Source organism: Agelaius tricolor, unplaced genomic scaffold (genome assembly GCF_023055355.1).
Source record: "Agelaius tricolor isolate 1412-34295 unplaced genomic scaffold, bAgeTri1.0.p SCAF_7, whole genome shotgun sequence".
Lineage (NCBI taxonomy): Eukaryota > Metazoa > Chordata > Aves > Passeriformes > Icteridae > Agelaius > Agelaius tricolor.
The window spans coordinates 44,609,725-44,629,243 of record NW_027269267.1 but is presented as its reverse complement, the minus strand read 5'-3'; the positions used below and the strand labels follow the sequence as shown (position 1 = coordinate 44,629,243).

General features: G+C 39.0%; 1 protein-coding gene across 3 annotated transcripts in view; it reads left to right on the top strand.

Annotated features, from left to right (window-relative positions):
• Window positions 1–19,519, top strand: part of SLAIN1 (SLAIN motif family member 1) — a 50,385-nt gene that overhangs the window by 20,210 nt on the left and 10,656 nt on the right. The window contains exons 3-5 of one of the 3 annotated variants that reach the window (XM_071431017.1): window positions 8,613–8,762; window positions 10,621–10,770; window positions 12,846–13,184. In XM_071431017.1, the coding sequence (XP_071287118.1) occupies window positions 8,613–8,762; window positions 10,621–10,770; window positions 12,846–13,184 (639 nt within the window). The remainder of the gene's footprint in view (window positions 1–8,612; window positions 8,763–10,620; window positions 10,771–12,845; window positions 13,185–19,519) is intronic. The other 2 variants (XM_071431016.1, XM_071431018.1) reach the window with 2 other exon arrangements.

The following is a 19,519-nucleotide window of genomic DNA, read 5'->3' as shown; positions in this document are numbered from 1 at the left end:
CTTCCTGGTAAAGGGGATTGAGAAACTCTTCCTTGTTTAAAAAAAATAATTAACACAGAGGTCCCCTTCCAGCTGGAACTGCTGCTGAGAAAGTTTTTTGGTGACTTCAGTTGAATACAAGCTGGTTTCAGGAGGATGTATGCAAGCATTGCAGTGCTCTAGTGCTGCGAGAGTTGTCTTTTTCAGTTGTTTAGAAAAAGTGAAAACTGAAGGCAGTCTTTGAACTCTGTTTTTAAGCTCTGTTTATTGTTCTCTATAATGAATTCAGTCAGAGTTTAGTTTGAATGTATGCAGAGATCTGTATTGGAGCCAGTCACACTGTGCTGCCATTGTAGGCAGAGCAGACAAAGGGGTATAGCTCCCTTTGCAAGGGGTGCTATACCCCTTTGTCCTTTGCAAACAGAGGTGAGATGAATCATTCCCTCTCCTTCCTCTTGGAAATAAATAGTGTCCTAAGGTGACTAGGTCAGCCATTGATGTCTGTATGTAAGAGCATCTTCCTTGTGGCTGGGGCACAGGATCCAGCACCCTAAAGCACCATAAATAGATACTAGAAGAGAGAGAATATAGTGGGGAAGTACTATATATGCCTGCCCTGACACCATGCTAGCTGTATAGCCAGTTCAGTGACTGACAGAACCAGATGTGAACCCTGAATTAGATGTGATTTTTTAACCTTTGGTGGATTCTTCTTTTGAGAGTTTGTATATTCCTGTGTTAATTTTTGCATTCACAGTGCCCTTTGGTAGGAATCCTTACCAAAATCCTGTTTTTGAAGGCTCTTAAGGCCTTATTTGAAGGCTTTTAATTAGGTGGAGTAAACACTCTTCCTAATGAATGAGATACTAATAGTTTGGTAGAAGAATCTGGGACTGTGTATTTTGTTCCAGGTTACCCTGTGTATTGGTACATGAGAATGAGTGGTCTGCTCAGAAAGGTCTGTCTTACTTCAAACTAGCTGAAATGTGAGCTGCTCATGTATGCTCATGGGTTCTGGTCAATCCACCAAATAGAATGGAAATGAATCAGACTGACTTTTTGTGTAAAAACTGGGAGCTTGGGAGAGAACAGATATTTGGGCCCTAGGTCATGCCTAAGGCTTAATATTTCAGCATAGTATTTGGCCAAATGCTCAAAGGTGAGAAGCTGGGAAGCCAAGTTTGGCTGTTAGCTCTAATCAAACATTTGCTTTTGGGTGTGTGAGTGCAGGTAGAGTTTTGCACCCAGGAGGAAAATGAATGCTGAGAGAGTTGCATTTTTCACAGAGCCTCTGTGCTTGTCTGTTTACATAGCTATACAGTAAAAGGTTTGCCTCAAAAAAAGAGCCAAGTTAAAAAAAACCCACAAAACAAGAAAAAACTCACAACCTTACCCTCCAAAGGGCATAGCTAAAATCCTTCTTTGGGATTTGTAGGAAGTAGCTTGCACCCTGTGATTCCATTTCCTTTCTAGTCTTTTGAATCCTTTGATGTCATAAAATAATTTTTGTGACAAAATTGGGTCAGTGAATGGTGATTGGAGTTTCCATGCTCTTCAGCGTGCTGCAGCTGGACGGTGCTGTGGTTGTGTTTTCAGCATTCAGTGTGTACAAAAACAATTTTCAGGTCAATCTTTCACTGGAATACATTAAACTAGAAGAGTAATTTGCAATTACCTTTGAAACTTCCCTGCTCACACCAGTAGGTAATCATTGGCACAACTAGACTGTGTCATGCAAAGTATTAGTCCTGAATCTTAGATTTACAATTTGGCACCAATAGCAGTATGCCAGACACCACTGCTGGTTTCATTCCTTGCTCTGCTAGCTGAAAGTTACAGAAACTGCTGCAATTTAGACAGTCTTTCTGATTCCACCTTTAAAAGAGGTCTGTGCTGTTTTTTTCTGGGGCAGCTCTTGAGATATATGCTGTAGCTCTGTATATCAAGCAGTTTTATGCTAATATATACCAACTGAACTGCTTTCTCATTCTCTGCTAATACTAGATCAGTTCATGTGAATGAACTGGGAAACAAATTTCTCAGGTACTCCTAGTTTTCTCACATTTTTAAAACTGAAGTTCTCACATACTCTTGAAGTTGGTTTTCAGTTTCCTAGGCTTAGGGGCAAGTGGACACTCTATTAATTTTCTCAGCTCCTCCTATTTGTGTCTGTTTGCCCATGTGGTGCATTGCCCCTAGCTAGACACCAGCTGCCCACCAAAACTATGCTCTTGTTCCCATCCTCACCTGCACAGGGGAGAGAGAATTTAATGGAAGGATTGTGTGTCAAGATGAGGGCAGGGAGAGATCAGTCACCAGTTAGCATCATGGGCAAATCAGACTTGACTTAGGGAAAAATTCATTTTATTACCAATCAAATCAGAGTACAACAATGAGAAATAAAAACACATCTTAAAACACTTTCCCCCCACCCCTCAATTCTTCTGACTCTTGAAAGGAGTCCCTTTGTGCAGTCTATACTGGGAAATTTCTGTTCTCATTGCAGTTGGGAACGAGGGGGTGCTCTCCCTCTCGTGATGGAGAAATCAACGGACAGACATGACAAACAAGCCTCAAGCATTTTGTGATCTCTCTGTGACAGGGCAAGGAAATAGTTCTGGGCAATGACAGTTTCAGTGTGACTGCAAATGTGCATTAAGCATATGAGGTGTGACTGTGCCTGATAGCAAAGTTTCTGCCACTAGTAGGATGGCTGGCTGAGCTACAGCTGTGGTTAGGAAATCAAACTGGAATAAGCTGATGGGATGACCAAAGCTGATGGCTGTGGGAGACTGGAACTAGGAGTGTGCTGCTTGAAAAGTCAGGAGTTTGCTGTATAACATTCAACAAGATGGGAAAATGGACGTGCCCAAACTAACTTCCAGATTTACAGGTACGACTAAATGCTCTTTACTCACAGTTATTAGAACTGAAAACATTGCTGTCTTAAGCCTAGATTTTACAATCTTGTAAATGATAAACCCATAATTTTTTCTAAAAAGTGAATTTTTATGACTTAAAATTGCAAAGGAAAGCTTTTAAGACTGTTTTGAAAAACTGTGGAAGGTATTACAGTCCTTCTGAGCACAGGACTGCATGCCTCACCCTGTGAAAAAGACCAAAGGATTGCACGTAGTCCGAAGGTTCATGTGTTCAGGAGCTACTGAGGTACTTGAAATACAGATTCTGCTTTTTTGAAAGCTTGGCTCCCTGAAGTTCTTTTATTGGATAGGAGCAACAGTGTTGGTTCCTAGTAAGTATCTAGCACCTGTCTTCTGCCTTTTATTGCTTCAAGTTCTTACAGGAACTCTGGGTTTTCAAGTGACTCAAGTAAATCTCTACAGGCTGCTGAGTAGTGGGAGCCCATGTTCCCTGCTTCTTGAGCCAGTACTGTTATTGGATAACAGCACTAATCAGTGAGTAGTGGGGAATATCTTCACGTTTTTCTCTGTCAGGCTTTTTGGGCATGTTAGACACATAGCAATTCCCAGATGTATATCTGACTGCAGGAGTAGTTACCAAACTCTGCATTGCTTTTTTACAGGGACCAAAAGTGAAGGTTAAATATCGATCTTTGGGAGGGAGATATTAGTTATGCTTCACTGAGGTGATGCCTCTTAGTTGGCCTAGACATTCTATCTATGGTAAAGAGAGGGTTTTGAATTCCCTTCTAGTACTCTGGATTTTCTCCTGTGATCAGCTAAATGCTTCTGTTTTCCATGTAGGTCCTCTGTATTTTACTCCCATGACAGATATTTTTATTTTAAGTGTGGCTGCTGTGCAACCACAGATATGCAGAATACACCAGGGAAGTGGTTTGGGTTTTCTGCTCCAAAGAAATTGTGTTGGCAGAAAATTATTTGCAGTGCTGCAGATTGACAGTATTGTAAGTGTTCTTCCAGTGCTGGCTCAAGAGAGGATTTTGTTCAGACTTTGTAATTAGAACCCATATTCAAATGTCTGCATGTATGCTATATAATTTGTTTTAAGCTTGAGCTTAAAAAGTATGTTTGACATTGCCTGAAGGCCTATGCAAAAGTTAACTGAGTGCATAAACATGCCAGATGATGCCTGATATAATTTAGCATGTTTAGTCAGTAGTACAAGACTGATATATATGATTTTATTGTTTTCTGTTTTTATAGCAAAAAAAATGTTTATTTGTGTTGCTTAGAGTGGAAGAAAGTTCTTGTTCTGGCAAACTGAGCTCACTGAGTTTCATAATGGAGTTCTGAAAATGTGAAGGTGTTTAAAATGTGCATGTACTTGGTTTGGTTTCTTGGAAACCCTTATACCCTTAGCTAATACAACAACAGAATCACAGAATGGGTCACACTGGAAGGGACCATAGTGGGTCATCTAGTGCAACTTCCCTGCTCAGGCAGGGTTATCCTATAATACATTGCACAGGGTTGTGTCCATAGGGCTTTCAAGTACCTCTGGTAAGGGAGACTCCACAATCTCTCTGGGCAACCTGTTCCAGGTTGGTCATCCACTTGTCCTAGAAACATCACATATGATGTTCTGGGTGTATCTGATTCCTCAAATAGAGCATCTGTTCTTGAACTGTCCCTGTTCACACCAGTGTAACCCCTCATAACTAAAACAACATAACAAGGATCTCTACCTGTTATTACCTTGTGCTCCAGCTGATGAACATTCCCATTAATTTAAATAGCAAATTTCATCTTCCCTTTCAAAAACATGCTTCTGTATGTGTTTAGGACTTTTTTTTTTTACCTTATGTGGCTTAAATGAGGAATTAGTTTTAGGAAGGGGATTGCTTTAAAGATGGTACAGAATCCTGTGGTTTTGCAGGGTGTGTGGTTCCTTTTGAGTGCTGCAATTCTGTGGATGTTCACTTGTTCAGGCTTTCATGTGAAATTTTGCAACAGTTCTTATTGAATACTGATTATTCACAGGTGTCAGTATGGTGAATTTTTTTTTTTAATTACTTGCTCGTATTTTCCTATATGAGTTACTATTTTCATCTGTTTTAGCATTTTGATATCTCCGGGGATGTTATAAAAATAAAGTTAATTAATTTTTAAACCTTCAGTTCTGTTAGTAAATATTTAAAAGGTATGAGCAGTCTCACTTGTTGCTGATTTTATTTTCGGAAGGAAAGGTTTTGATTGCTCACTTATGTGGTCAGTTTGAAAGTCCTTTTTTTAACATATTAGAGTAGGTATTGTGTAACACAGTGCATTATCAGCAGTCTAGTTATTAAGAATTTATCAAAACTAAGGAAATAATATGCAAAAATTTGGACACTTCTAATAGCTGTAGACTTAAGATGACTGGGACAGTTTATGCTTATTTTATTACAATGTTCATTCCACCACCTTAACGCTTCAAGAAGTGAAATTTAGAGCATTTACATCTTCAATGTCAGCAAATGAAATGGATTTTTTGGCTTCTTTTCTCTTGGTTGTTGTTTTAGATGCCTCTGCTTTCCTTTTCATGGCTGAATCTCTTCCTTCAGTGCATCTTCAGTATAAGTTACTCAGAGCAGAATTATCTATATTTCTATTCAACTGCAAAGATTAGAAACTTACTTTGTTTTTAAAGGGTACCCAATCATCTTACTTCATCTGCAGGTAACTGGCATTGGGACTTTAAGAAGAAGCTACAAATACTGTAAAATTCAGAGCTGAACAGCTGGGATTTTAAACTTAATATAAAGGTCTTAACAACATTGTCTCATCCATGCATAGCAGAGTGGTGCTTATCATGGTAACCAGGACAGTCTCACATTCAGTTTGGAGCAAAATAAGTGTTCTAAAATGACTATCCATTGCACAGTTTTGGGATTTTACAAATATTTCATGAATTTACATATTTGCTTGCATGTCTATAGCACTCACTTCCTACGTACCTTTTTATGGTTTTGGCATTAGCACAAGACTTCAGTAAGTCTAATTTTGCTGTCTTTCTTAGTATGATAAAGTGCTCAATATGTGTGTTGATATTCCTATTTGAAACCTAATGAAAGCTGTTTTTTATATTTGATCCTAAGCAATGGATTTACTCATATGCCTAAAAAGTATCCATAAGTTCCTGATGTTTAGACTGGAAAGTTTTATTTTAGGCAGAGAGGCAGAAGTTTGTAGGATTGGGAATATTTTACATTGGTATCCCTAGAGATTTAGTGTATATATAGAGGTTAGTGTAGATAGAGCTTCCTGGCCCCATCCATCCATCCATCCATCCATCCATCCATCTTTCCTTGAGAACACATACTGTTTGAAAGAGGAGTTTGAAATCTGGTTAGCCATAAATGCTAATTAAATTCTTGGTGTGGGTTCTTGCTTTCAGAGTCACAATAACTGCTGCCTTGTGCTCAGTGGGCCTGCTCACAGTGGTTATTGTAGAGGGTAATGAATGATGTTTATTTATGCCGTGTGCCCAACCACATCTGGGGGTGAGAACATGCTGGCAGCTAATTGGCCTGGCAAATGATCAGGCTGCTACAAAGCAGTAGCTTGTCCTAGGCAGGAAAATAAAATCTCAGGCAACTGTCATCCCTTGCTCTTATTGATGGTTCCTGGTGGAAATGACAGACATTAGCTGTGGATGTGATATTGAGATCTGCTCTTACTGTATGGATTTCTTTCACTGAATACCTTAGATCAATTTGCTGTTATTAACACCTTGTGAATTAATCTCATCCCCAGGGACTCATGTTAATTGCTAGTTTGTAGAGTTATGTTCATCTGTGTTTGCTCTCCTTTTTGTCCTGAGACACTTGCATGCTTCACTTTAGAACTGATCCTGTTAGTGAATGTTGAGGACAAACAGTCCAGCTGGGAAGTTTGTGTTGTGTGCCTTGGTTGGCATCGAGCAATTTCCTGAAAGTGGTGCTGATGCTGCCGTTAAAGATCTCAGAACTTTGGGTTTCTTTGAGCTTGAAGGAACTAGAATCACCAAAAATGAGAGAATTGCAGTAATTCTTTGGTGACGGGACAGCAAAGAATGCAGTTTGAATTTTTATGTTACTTATGTGTACTAAGCTACCTTCCTCAGAGCCTGAGCCCTGCAGGTACTCCCTGTCCCCAGCAGTCTGCTTTGTGCTTGTGCTGGAACCAGTCAGTTGTCTTCATTCCAAGCTTAGTAGCACTTGTGGGACGAGTTGAAGAGGCTTTTGCTCCTTAAAAACCCAGGATACATTTAAGTAGGTCAAAGCAAAAGGAATAGGAGGAGAAATGGCACTGTTTGGATTGATGAAAAACTGATTACTCCAAAAGTTGTGAGGATGTGATTGACAGCCCGCCAAGACATCCTTCCCATGAAGTTGAATACTTGAATACTTGAAGCTGATGTTAGCAAGAAAGAGGAATAAAGTTTGTATGTCCTACTAAATCATTTTGGTGGTAGGGAGGTTTGAAAACAGAAAACTTGAGTATTATTTGAATGGCTGTTAGCATGTAAAATGACCAGATGAACAAGTCTAAATAACACAGCAGATTGTAGTATTAAGTAGCCACGCAATGGAGAATGGCTTTTGGGGGCTTTTGGACCCTTCTGGTTTTGAAAATCAGTTTGTGGCATCTGACACTGCAAAGAGCACCTGCTGAACATTGAGGTTATGCCATTGATTTCAAAGCTAGGTGTATTTTCATGGCTCCTCCTCTTGTCTCACTTTACATAACATCTATGAGTAGAAAATAGATTCTATTAAAAAAAAGCAATCCCATCATATGTTTTTCATCTTTCCTTGTATTTGTATGAGTTCTCTGAAATGGATGGATTTTTAAATTTTCCTTTTTCTTAAAACAATTTTATTACTAATATTTACATATTTTTGGAAGAGCATGTGAATGTTGTTTATTTTACTTTTTCAAGGTATGTAAAATAGGCAAACAAAGGACAGTTGTATTAATACTTTTACTGGGTGAGTAAGAAAATGTAAATTAAATAAATGTAAATGAAATAAGCCTTTAGCTTTATTTTTGCTGACTGAGTGCTTTGTGATATTGCTTAGAAGACCAGATGCCTTGCAAGCTTTTTGTAAACAATGTATAGAAAAAGGGATGCCTTGTTCTGATATTCCAGAAACAGTGAAAAAAAAATCATGCTTATGCAATCAGAAGTTTGGTGGTGTAAAAAGAGAAAGGAAAATATGGTAGCTTAAAAGCTTGATGTGGGATTACAGTTGTTTTTAGCACTTGATGGTTAAGCGTCTTTTACTGCTCTGTCTCTGAACTCCCATAACTGATAATTTAGCTGCTAATTCAATTGTGTGATGATTAATTGTCATGAACAATTCCTTGAAGAGCACTATAAATTTCATTTTCGTTTCTCTGCTAACTGTAGCAGTTTTTACCTCCTCTATTATTTGTGTGTTGGTCACCCAGTGATGTATGTGATGAATATATACCAAAAAGGTGTATATGCAAAATGTAGTCAACAGATTTATTTGCTAGAAAACCTTTTAGAGCTCACTTTCACACGCAGAAGACTGCACTGATCCTCTGATTTGCTGCTGAATTTTCACCATTTTTTCCTCATGTATTAAGTAGAAAATGTATGATGAACAGATTAAGATGAGATGATTTTTCTCTCTGACAGTACTGTTCTGTTAATAACTGTAAATCTTGTTTTCTCCCCCTCCTCCCTCGCATCCATAACAGCTAGCCGATGGCGGAACCTCTTCTCTACACCTGTCTCCTTGGCTTTTCCCTATAGTCCTGTTGCAAGACTCACCCCATATACCAATGGCTGTAATAGTCCCAGCTTCTCTAAAACTTCCAGTAAAGCAATACTAACACCTGAACGGACAGGTAATGCTTATCTTTTTATTGATTTATGGTGCTTACAAAAGTGCTTGATTGTATCTAATCCTGCTAGCATTTAACAGCAGTACTCTTTTTGGATGATTGTATATGAACTCATATCTCAGAGGGAAATTGGATGCCCAAATGGGCATTTTTTTTAATACCCTAAAGTTTGGCTGTTAACTACAAGTGTTATGCAGCATGTTACGGGAGAGTGATACTAGTAAATACCACTAATGATTTACCCAGTAGTACAGTTGTGACTGTGTCAGCTTAAACAATCCCCAGCTGTATTAATTATTTCTGCCCCGTGGTGCCCCTTCCTTGTGTCCACAGAAACATACGTACAGCTGTGTAATGAAATTGGCAGTGAGAACTTATAATAAGAAGAGCTGGCAGAATCATGCCTGTTTTCAAGCTGATATTGTTGCTATTTGTTCAAGAGTTATTTTATGTTTTCCACTATAGGGAATACACAAGTTCTGGGAAAATAGAAAACTTTCTGTGGTCTGTAAATTGCAAGGATTTTCACTTTCCTTCTTCACTACAAATATCAGGAGTCAGTTTGTATCTGTGACTTCTCTTAAACTGCAGTGGCAGTGGAGAAAACAATCTTCTGGGCAAGAGGCATTAACATTTTATTGCTGGCAGGAGCAGGCATGGGCTGAGGATGGGCTGATGATCAGTGTCACACCCATCTGTGTGCAGTGTTCCTTACAGCGCTTGAAATCACTGCAGAAATCCCTATTTTGAGGGATATGGGCACTGTGAGTGAGAAACAGCTCCAGACAGAGTGCCTGCTGTAGCTGTCTGCATGTGAGTAAAATGTCTTCCCTATTCAGTGGGATGAAGCCTAGTTGCTAAATGAACTCATGCTCTTTGAGATACCCTCAGGTACTTTGTCTAGCTTCCCTCTGCTGCTCCAAAAGAGCACAGCTGTTTCTACCTCTGCAGAACCTCAGGGACTGCTGTAACTTGCACATTTAAGAAAGCAAACACATTTACTCCATACAATCCTTCAAAGCAAAGTAATCCCCTGCCTGTCCTTTTCTTTTGGAGATATTATTAGAAAATAGCTGAATTTAGGATGAATTTTAGGTGGCTGCTTTCAGCAGTGCTTGAGGATGCAGACACACCTGTGATACAAGCACAGCTGGAGAGCCATAGTCACAGCGGTTCTTGCCCTGCAGGCTGTGGGTCTCTGGTGGTCCACAGGACATTAGAAAATTATTTACTGTTTTAGTTGATGGGATTTTTCTTTAAAGCTGGACAACAACTAACTCATGCAGATTAGTTTATATTTTACTATCAAACGCAGGGAAAAATCCAGAGCCTTTCAAAAAGGTAGCTCTGTGAAGAAAGTAATGCTTTCTCTGTTGCATAATATTCAACCTTAATTGTTACTGAGATTGAGTTATATGATAATTATATATAGTATAAAAAAAGAATAGTAAAATTTAGCTAAATGGCATTTGAGTATTGAGCAGAAGTCAGTGACACATATCCACTTGTTTTTCAAAACAGAGTAGAAACACAGTCCCATAAGAGAGATGCAAATGCGGATGTTGGTTAGACTACACTAATCTGAGGTGTATCAGAACAGTATTGGGTAAATTATTCATTGTCTGGGCTATGCAATGCTATTTTGGGAAGAAGCCAAGGAATTCATGATCCTTTCCTACACTTACTACTTCTCATGAATATCAAAGCTCTTTGCTAATTGTTAGTGAATTGCACTACACTTCTGAAAGTTTTTATGTGCTATTCAGAAAATGTTTTAAGCTACTGTAATGTAAATTCAGATGATTCTGAATGAAGGTGGCCAGACATATTTGTAGCCTAAAGTGTATGCTTTCTTACTTAGGGTACATTTCTAGGAGTTCCCCTTTGAGTCCACAGTCATCGATAGACAGTGAACTGAGCACTTCGGAGCTGGAAGATGATTCCATCTCCATGGGATACAAGCTGCAGGACCTCACTGATGTTCAGATCATGGCTCGTCTACAGGAGGAGAGTAGGTGGCACTTTTTTGGTTTTCATAACAGTCTGAGGAAGACTTCTCATTATAGTTAAAACTGCTCCAGTCTGGTCTCAGTGAAGTAAATATTTTTTGAGTTGTATTGCCTCTTGAGTGGCAAGTGGAAGTACTCTTCACCTGCATGGAGAAGGTGTGCATGTTGTTGGGCTCATGTTAATCTGAACTGGTACTGGATCTTTCAACATTTGATGTTTTCCTGAATGTTAATTGAAATAATTTTATTTCTGGAGAGGGAAGATCCTAAAGCATTTTTTCTCATGCATGCATTTAATGAGAAAGGTAAAAATAAGCAGCTCTCTTGGCTTTCTTTGCCTCCACTTCAATTTTCTTATATTTTCAGGTGAGTTTTGAAATGAAATCCCACTTAAATACAGAATTGGGGCTTTTAAATTCAATATCTTGGTTTTAAAATAGTAATTATGCACAAATCTGAGTCTAAAGTCTTCTTTGACATAGATTTTAGTTTGTCTTAATAGTAATTTTTGTAAAATGTCTTTATTAATAAATAAAGGGCATTTGACTTAGAGGTTACTGAGACATTAAGTGGAGTATTTCTCCTGAATCCAGTTAGTGCCAAGTCAGATATCAAGGAGGAAGTGATGAGATTAAAAGCAAGAGAGATTCACAGACGGGGCCTGAATGAAAATGCCAAGTAATAAGTGATTATATAAATCAAAAATAATAAAATGAAAAAAAAAAGTAGAGCCATGATCTGGCCGAAGCCACCAGACTGGGCAGGCAGAGTGATCACCTGCCAGCAGGAGAGCTTGCTGAATATCCAGTGGCATGCATCAGGTTCAGCAGCAAAATTAACAAGTGTTCTAATTTTAAAAAGAAAAAAAGTTATGACTGTCAAGCATACAAAGGATTGCATTATTTAAATGACAGCTGTGCTCATCTCCTTCACAGTGAGGTTTAAAAAATACTTCAGGTACTTAGCTCTTTAAGGAATCAGGGCATTGGCAGGCTGGAAAGAAAAATGCTGGTTTCTCTTCAAATCTGTGTCATGTGCAATTGATTGTATGTCATCCTTGTAGTGGCAGCTGATGGAGAGTGAGCACGTGACAGTTGTTGACCACTTAATCCCGTGGAAAGTGGCAGTTCTATACGTGCACGCAGGCACGCTCTCTTCACAGCCACAAATAGAAACTCCCACTTGAGGAGAGGGAGAGGAAGCATATTAAGAAGTTTGCATTATGAAGCAAAGACATCTGTTAAAAATGAGGGCTTCTTGAAGGTCTAGGAAGGTTGTTATCTGCAGCTACTTCAGAGTTACTTGTCTCCTGGAAGTGCAGTGTTTTTTCTGTTTTTGCTGTGCATCTGGAGAAAGGATGGATGTGCAAGCGATGTAAATGTTTCCCTCTCACTTGACCCGGAGCAAACAGGCTCTTAGAGGGTAGTGCTTATTGTAAGATGGTTTTCAAAACTTGGCATTCTGAGAAGAGGGTGTACTGTGTAAAATACAGTCTGAGAAGATTGTGTACCTGTGTAAAATACAGTTGTGTTACCGCTAAGCCTTGTCCATGGGACTGGATGCTATCAGGAAGTAATTCTTGTTCAGAGAGTTTGGAGAGCCTGAAGATGTGGATGGGTTGTAGGTTTAAGAAATGTCATTGTAAACATTTTTGTTGCACGAATACAAATGTTCAATAGCAACAGCTTGGAAAACTAATGTGTGTGTAATTCCTCTGATTAAGAGTATTGAGAAGTTAAAAATTCAGTACTTATGTAATCCTTATTGGAAGAGAAATATGTGCCTCCTGAGAGAGGTTCCTCTTAAGAAAGGCATCTAAGACATGGTTTGGGGACTCCTGTATTCTTTTTTAGTATTTTATTTAAAAAAAAAAAAAATCAAGGGGAGAATTCAGGCTTAGATGCCTGAGAGGTGGATCAGATGAATCCTCCATCAGATTCTCAGCCTGATTACATTTTAAATTCAATTCTTGATGTAAAATTCCATCTACTTACCTGTGTAGTTTTCAAGATTGAAGTGCATATTTAGAGTTAATCACTTAGCAGAAGCTGAATCATCCTCCTCTTGGAATTTACAGGCCTTAGGCAAGATTATGCTTCAACTTCAGCATCTGTGTCAAGGCACACTTCCAATGTTTCTCTGAACGCGGGAAAAAAAGGGACATGCAGTGACCAGGAGTATGATCGCTATAGTCTTGAGGATGAGGAAGAGTTTGACCACCTTCCACCTCCGCAGCCACGTCTGACTCGCTGCTCCCCCTTCCAGAGAGGGATTCCTCACTCACAGACTTTCTCCAGTATCCGGGACTGCAGGAGGAGCCCTACTTCCCCACAATTCCCTACAAATACCTATCAGCAGCCCTTCTACTCTCCTCAAGCCCAAACTCCAGAGCAGCAACCAAATAGGATTAATGGAGGTGGGTTGCATGCTTTTCTGAGAAGTGGTCTTTTCTCTGCCAAGTGCCAGTGCCATTTTAAAGATGAATTGTACATAAATTGTGACAAATAATTTAAGCCTGCGTAAATGATGAAGGGATGTTATTGCTAAGCAGTTTTCTACAAAATGTAATCTGTGACCTGGTCATGAAAGTTGTTGCTTTAGTCTGTTTTAAAATGCTGCAAAGATGACCACAAGTGAAGAAAGAAACAGAAAGTAAAGCAGGGCATGTTTTAGCAGGCTAATAGTTGGCTAGAAGAACCTCTGGGGCTTTCAAGCTTGATGTACATATGTCCATTGTGGATGCAGTAAAATACAGATCTGGGTTTTCAGATTTTAATTTCCTTTTCTTATCCCTGAGTTTGCTGTTAATGCAGCTGTGCTGTGATGAGTGCTTGTGGCCCTTTGCTTCTGTTCCAGGTCTGATAAGGCTGATTGTTAAAGTAGTTGGAGATAATGTCACTCCCAAACTATCCTGAGATATTGCTGCTTTTTTGCACTGCATTTGAGATGCATTCCAGAATGTGGAAGATTGTATCTCTGTGCTTACTTGCGATTTAAGTTTCCCTCCATTTTTGCTGTTAACTTCTTTTCTTTCCTTATTATGATCACAATTTTTCTTCTTTCTGCTGCATTTTACTTTCCTATATCTTCAGTCTTTCCCCCAAGTTAATTCTAAACAATCCATTTCCAGCCAAGGTCTTGTTTGTAACATTGCAGGTTACAGCTCACCCTTGGGCAAGAAAATAAATGTGTTGTTCAAAACAACATATAGTTGCTATTTATGGTGCTACAGGTATGCATGTTGCTTTTCTGACAAACAAGATGTGACAGGTTGGTGCCCAAAACACTTCTATTCAAAGTAAGCCCTGGCATGGAAATATAATTGACAAGTGGCAGGAGAAGTGATGTTAACAGAGGGTAGAGCAGCGTGGGTGTCTGTTGGTACAGCATTTATGCCATATTAATTTTTATGTTACTTCTCTTGTCAGGGAGGTACAAGAGTGGGACAGCATTGCTGGGCTTGCAGAAATGTTGGGAGTTAGAAGGGAAGGCTTTGGGGCACTTTCGTTCAGGAATAAGAGAATGATTTGTTGCTGCCATGTTTTTATGTGGCTCCCAAATGTGTTTTGAATTATTTTTTTTATGTTCCATGTCAGTGGAACTTAAGCATTGGATTTCCTGCATAGAAAGGCATGGAAACCTTTAAGGTACTAAAAACATTAGACTTCTAGTTTATTAACTGTGAAGTGTATAAATGTAAAAGACCACCAGTTTTATCACCTGGTTGACTTTTTCCTCAGGATCTTTGAAGTGTTTGGATAATGTGTTTGGCATAACCCAGAAGCTGGGGACATGACTTCAGTTACCTGTTTGCAGGAATGACAGTGCTGTAATAGTCAGTACCACTGTCTTTAGGAGGGATGATCTCCTCAGCTTCTGCACCTTCAGCCTCTAACACATGAAACTGTGATCCACATAAGTGGCAAATACTGATGGTGAGAAACATTTTGTTTGACTGTGTTCTTTTGGCAGACAAGGAGATAAGGAGGCAAGTGTTCACTGTACTGAGGGTGTCTGTGTAGTATTGCATCTTATCAGCACTTACCATCTTGGCAACAATTTCATTGTCTCTCAAGAATTTCTGCACACTGAAATGGAGGTAGACTGCAAAACAAGAATTTGTCTGTAGCTCTCTGTGATGGATGGTGTGTTCCACACTGCTAGTTTACAAGGGCAGTTGTGAAGGAAGGATATGAAAGATGGAAAAACAGAACCTTTAGTTTCTGCCTTCAGTAAATGGGGAAAGCATGATCCATAATTAATTATTAAGTCACATGTACCACATGCTGTACTGCTGGCCATTCCAGCAGTCTTCTGAAATCTTTAGTTGTTTGTCTTCCCCCAAAGAGATCACTTTTGTTCTTGTATGTGTAGTCAGGGGTCTGGCCTCTGCTTCATCTGGGCATTCACAGAGCTTTTCATAAAAGAAGAACAAGCAGCAAGTAACTGTTGAATTTTGACACTCGGTCTAGGGTAAAAACCCCAGTATTTAGCTTTGACACAGTATTTCCACTAAACTAGTCTGCCTATTTAGCTTAATTACAATTTTGCCTTTAGGCAAATAGTTTGAGGGATGCTGCCCTACTTTCTTTTGGTGACCTTTGTTTGGCATGGTCCTCTAGGTGAGGTACTTAATTCCCTGCATGTGAAACATATGGTGAAGGTGTGATAAACCTGGAAAACTTCAATAATTCTTTAAGGAGCATAGTATTTTTTGCCTGATGAGAAGCACCTACTTTTATGTGCTAAAATATGGGTGCCCACCTCTGTATTAAGGGCCTAATTCAGCTGTCCAGGTAGAATTGCATGAGGTACTTTGGTGCACCCTGGCTTCACCATCACTCTGTGTCAATGCTGTTTAGCTTCCATAAACACCCCAGGATCTGTGGGATGCCATGTGGTACCTTCACATAGGCACTGACTTGTGCACCAGGTGTCTGTCTCTCACTGTAGCTTGTTCTCCATTCACAGGATTATATTTTAGGTAGCAAATAAATGGTTTACAGTTTCTGGTCCTCTAGTGATCTTCTGCCTTTTCTAGGGGTGAGAATAGTCTCTCAAATGTTTTCCAGCTGTGTCTGAAGCTATAATTTAGTGAGCTCACACATTGTTCTTGCTAATGTGTTGTAGCAAAGTGCTGCCCCTGCTGTAATATTGACACTCTGCCCTGTTTTCAATTGCTGTACATCTTTTTGAAGATAAAATTACGTACTTCTGGACCACACCACACCATGTTACCCCCACTCTCAGGTCCAGGTTCTTTATCTCACCTTATTCCCCTCATGTCTAAATGAATGGTGTCAGTCACATTTACTGCCAGTCCCCACCAGCTTGCTGTACTGGAAGGCTCCTGGTAAACATTAGCATAAAGTGGCAGGTGTGTGCCAATCTTAATGTGTTTAGATGTGAAATATATTGCAATGTGTTTAAGGTGTATGTGGGGCCACTTGTAGCATGAGCTGTAGGTGTACTGGTTGTTACCTTTCAAACAGCATTTTCACAGCCACTGTCTGTGGAGTGTGTATGTAATCTTTGCTTTCTAATAGGTTTTATTGCCAGTTCTGGCAAGAATATAGATAAGCTTTGTGTGAAATCTGTCTGGATTTGTTTTCCTTGTTGAATCACACCCTCTTCCTAAATCAGCTGAATTTTCTGTAATGATGAGTTACATCAGAAAAATTACATTTGTGAACTTTTTAAGGTATCCTGATTTTGGGGGATTTTGTAATTAGTTGATGTGTCAGAAAATAGATAATGTAAAGAAAAACAGAGAGATAGGGTGTGAACAGCTTTTTAAGTATTTGTTTCAATTAACTGAAGTGAGTTTGTCTAGTTAGTGTGTGTTTTATGCTTTAATAAACTTCTAATGTGTTTGCAGTGGAAAGATTTATTCTTATGTCTCTCTCCCCTTAGTCTAATTTGAAGAAGTTACTGGTTAACAACTTAAAACACTGCTAACTATTAATATCAAGAATACTTTATATATAATCATTTTTGTAGAAGAAATACCACCGAAATTCATAAAACCAAGCTGGTTTCTGCTTTATGTTGTCCATAAGTATACATTCTTTTTCTTACTTTGATTCAAAAGTAACTGCTTTCACTTCAACTTTTTTAAAATATATTTTGTTTCTGTTTAGTAATTCTATTAATTAGCTGATAGGGTTTTTGCCTTTTATGCATCTGTTTTTCTGAAACCAGAAGTAATGGTTAACTATAGTGCTGTGAAATCATCCAGAGTAATCAAGATCCAGGATAGACAAGATACTGAAAATGGGATTGATTTTTCTTGTGTTCAGGCCTACTTTCCATCTCTTGAGATCAACTTGCTCACAACCTTTTATCCTGGCACCACTTATTTTATGTGCATTTTTAAGTGTCCATTTTTATAATATGTGAAACTTGGAAGCGTTGTATTTTGGACAAATTATCCAGGTAAAGAATGAGTTTATTATAATACGGTAAGAAGGGGTGGATGAAAAATATATGGTTCATGGAGTAGCAACACATTCAGTCTGGTTAATCCTAATGTTATTTTCTACTTCCTTTTCACATTGCTTTTTAAGTTTTTGGCTTGGCATATACCTTCATAAAAAAGCCACAGATATTCACTTGAGAAAATTCTCTTTTCCAGAAATTACTAATTATGAGTAACTTTCTCTCCTATACTTCAAAAATATGATGAATATAATTGGCAATTGCCTCATTTTGAAAGCTGCAGTTGTGGTTTCCATTTGTTGTTTCGGTTTTTTAAGCAAACTCCAGGCAGACATAGAAGAGCAGCAGTAAATTGTGTTTAGATATAGGTTCAGCATAGACTTATGAGGTGTTCTCTTCTCATAACCTCTCTTGCTCGGTAAGAAAGGAAATTATTGCAGACTTTATTACAGAAAAGGACTAAAACAATATTACTTTGCTTCCTTTGGATAATACTGAGGACAATGATCAATGGGAGAACTCATGGAAGGCTAATGGAAAAATCTTTAATTGGCTCTGTCTGTGGCGGGAGACGTATGCATGTGGAGCCAGGATGAGATGAAGTAATAATTCTGAATAAAATGTAGGTATTGACATTATTGAGAATGGCGTCACTCACTTAACTGGAGGACTTGCTTTAATCTGTATTTGTGCTTTTACACACTGATGTCTCTGTTGTATCAGCTTGTGATTCCACAGACCGTTTAAAAGACCCTGGTGTATTTGGGATGTTACAAATGCTATAATTGTGACAAATATATTGCAGATACTCATCTCAAGTCTTCAGAGATGAGGAAGAGAAATTAATCCCATAAAGTGAAGTTGTAATAGAGTCTACAAGAGAAGTTCTTATAAAGTCTACAAGTTTGTTAAGGATTTTAGAATGGCTACATTCTAAAATGGCTACATAATATGGAACATAATATTTAAAATCCAGAAGCATGGGTTTTTTTCCTTATGGCTTTACCCTGACCTATTTGTACATACAATGCGGCTAAGGCAGAATTGAATTTGCAGGATTTCTGTGAAAGGTTTAAATATGTGTGAGAAACTGCTAAGGTACCTCAAACAGTGATACAGATTTCTCTGAGACACCAATAATTCTGATTCATTGTATTACATTTCTGTGCTTTTGGTGAGGTTTGGGAGTCCTTTTGTTCAAATAAAACATTGACAACACTTGCAGAGAATAACTGTGAAGGAAAAAATGTGTTTTAAGAGACTTCACTGTAGAGTCAACTTAAGCCCTCCCTGCAAGGAGAACCTCATTGGATGAGGCATTTTGGCAGCTAGAAGATGATACTGGCCAAAGACTGCTACAGAAGTCCCCATCTGGCAGCCCACCAAGAGTGCACCTCTTCTGGAGCAGCTTTGATCTGAGGACAAGGTCTGTTTGCATGGAATTAATCTTTGGCCAGTGATAGTATCAGGTCAGGGAAGGGAAAAGAAAAGAAAAGCAGCAGTGGAACGGGGACAGCCACCAGCGGTGCAGGGATCAGAAGACAGAAAGCAGGTGCTGCCTGTTCTGGTGTCCTGCCAGAAAGAAGCTGGGCCACTGATCCTGAGCTGACTTCAGAGAAGAAATAGCATCAGAGGAAGAACTTCCTGGCAAAAAATCAGAACTGAGGCTGCTGGGTGAGAGGTGAACCGTTGTCTTCACTGTTATTTTGTGGAATGTTTGACAAAGAAGGGACGCCTTTTCCTGCTTTTTGACCTGTTTCTAGTAGTAGTGAATATGATCTGTTCTGTGAGGTGGCCTTTTCATGTACATTTTCAGTTGAGGGCATAGGATCTGTATTTCACAGTTCCCAGCTTTTCTTGTGCTCTAGAGGCAATGGGCTAATTCAGCATGGATGCCACATGTGGGGAAAAGTATAAACATGCAGTAGGCAGTTCTACTGCAGATATGTGAAAGAGCAATGTGTGCTGCCTAAAGAAAGCTCATGAAATTACAAGCACATGTGTATTTGCATGAATTATTCTTAGAAGGTGGTTAGAGCCAGGAACCAATTATTAACTCCCCTTGCATGACCTATCCTTGAATTTTCTTCACACGTACAAATGCCTCAACAATGCAATCAGTGTCTGTAGGTCATAATATTTTATCTCAAAGAAGGCTGGGAAAGGTGAAGATAACACCTGTGGTGCTTTATATGGCTGCATTCTACTTAAACACCATCTTTTTTTCAGCCTAAGTTATAGTCGAGACTCAGTAGTGGGTCACAGTAACAGCTATGGATGCTGTTGGAGATCATCAACTCCAGTCTTTGACTG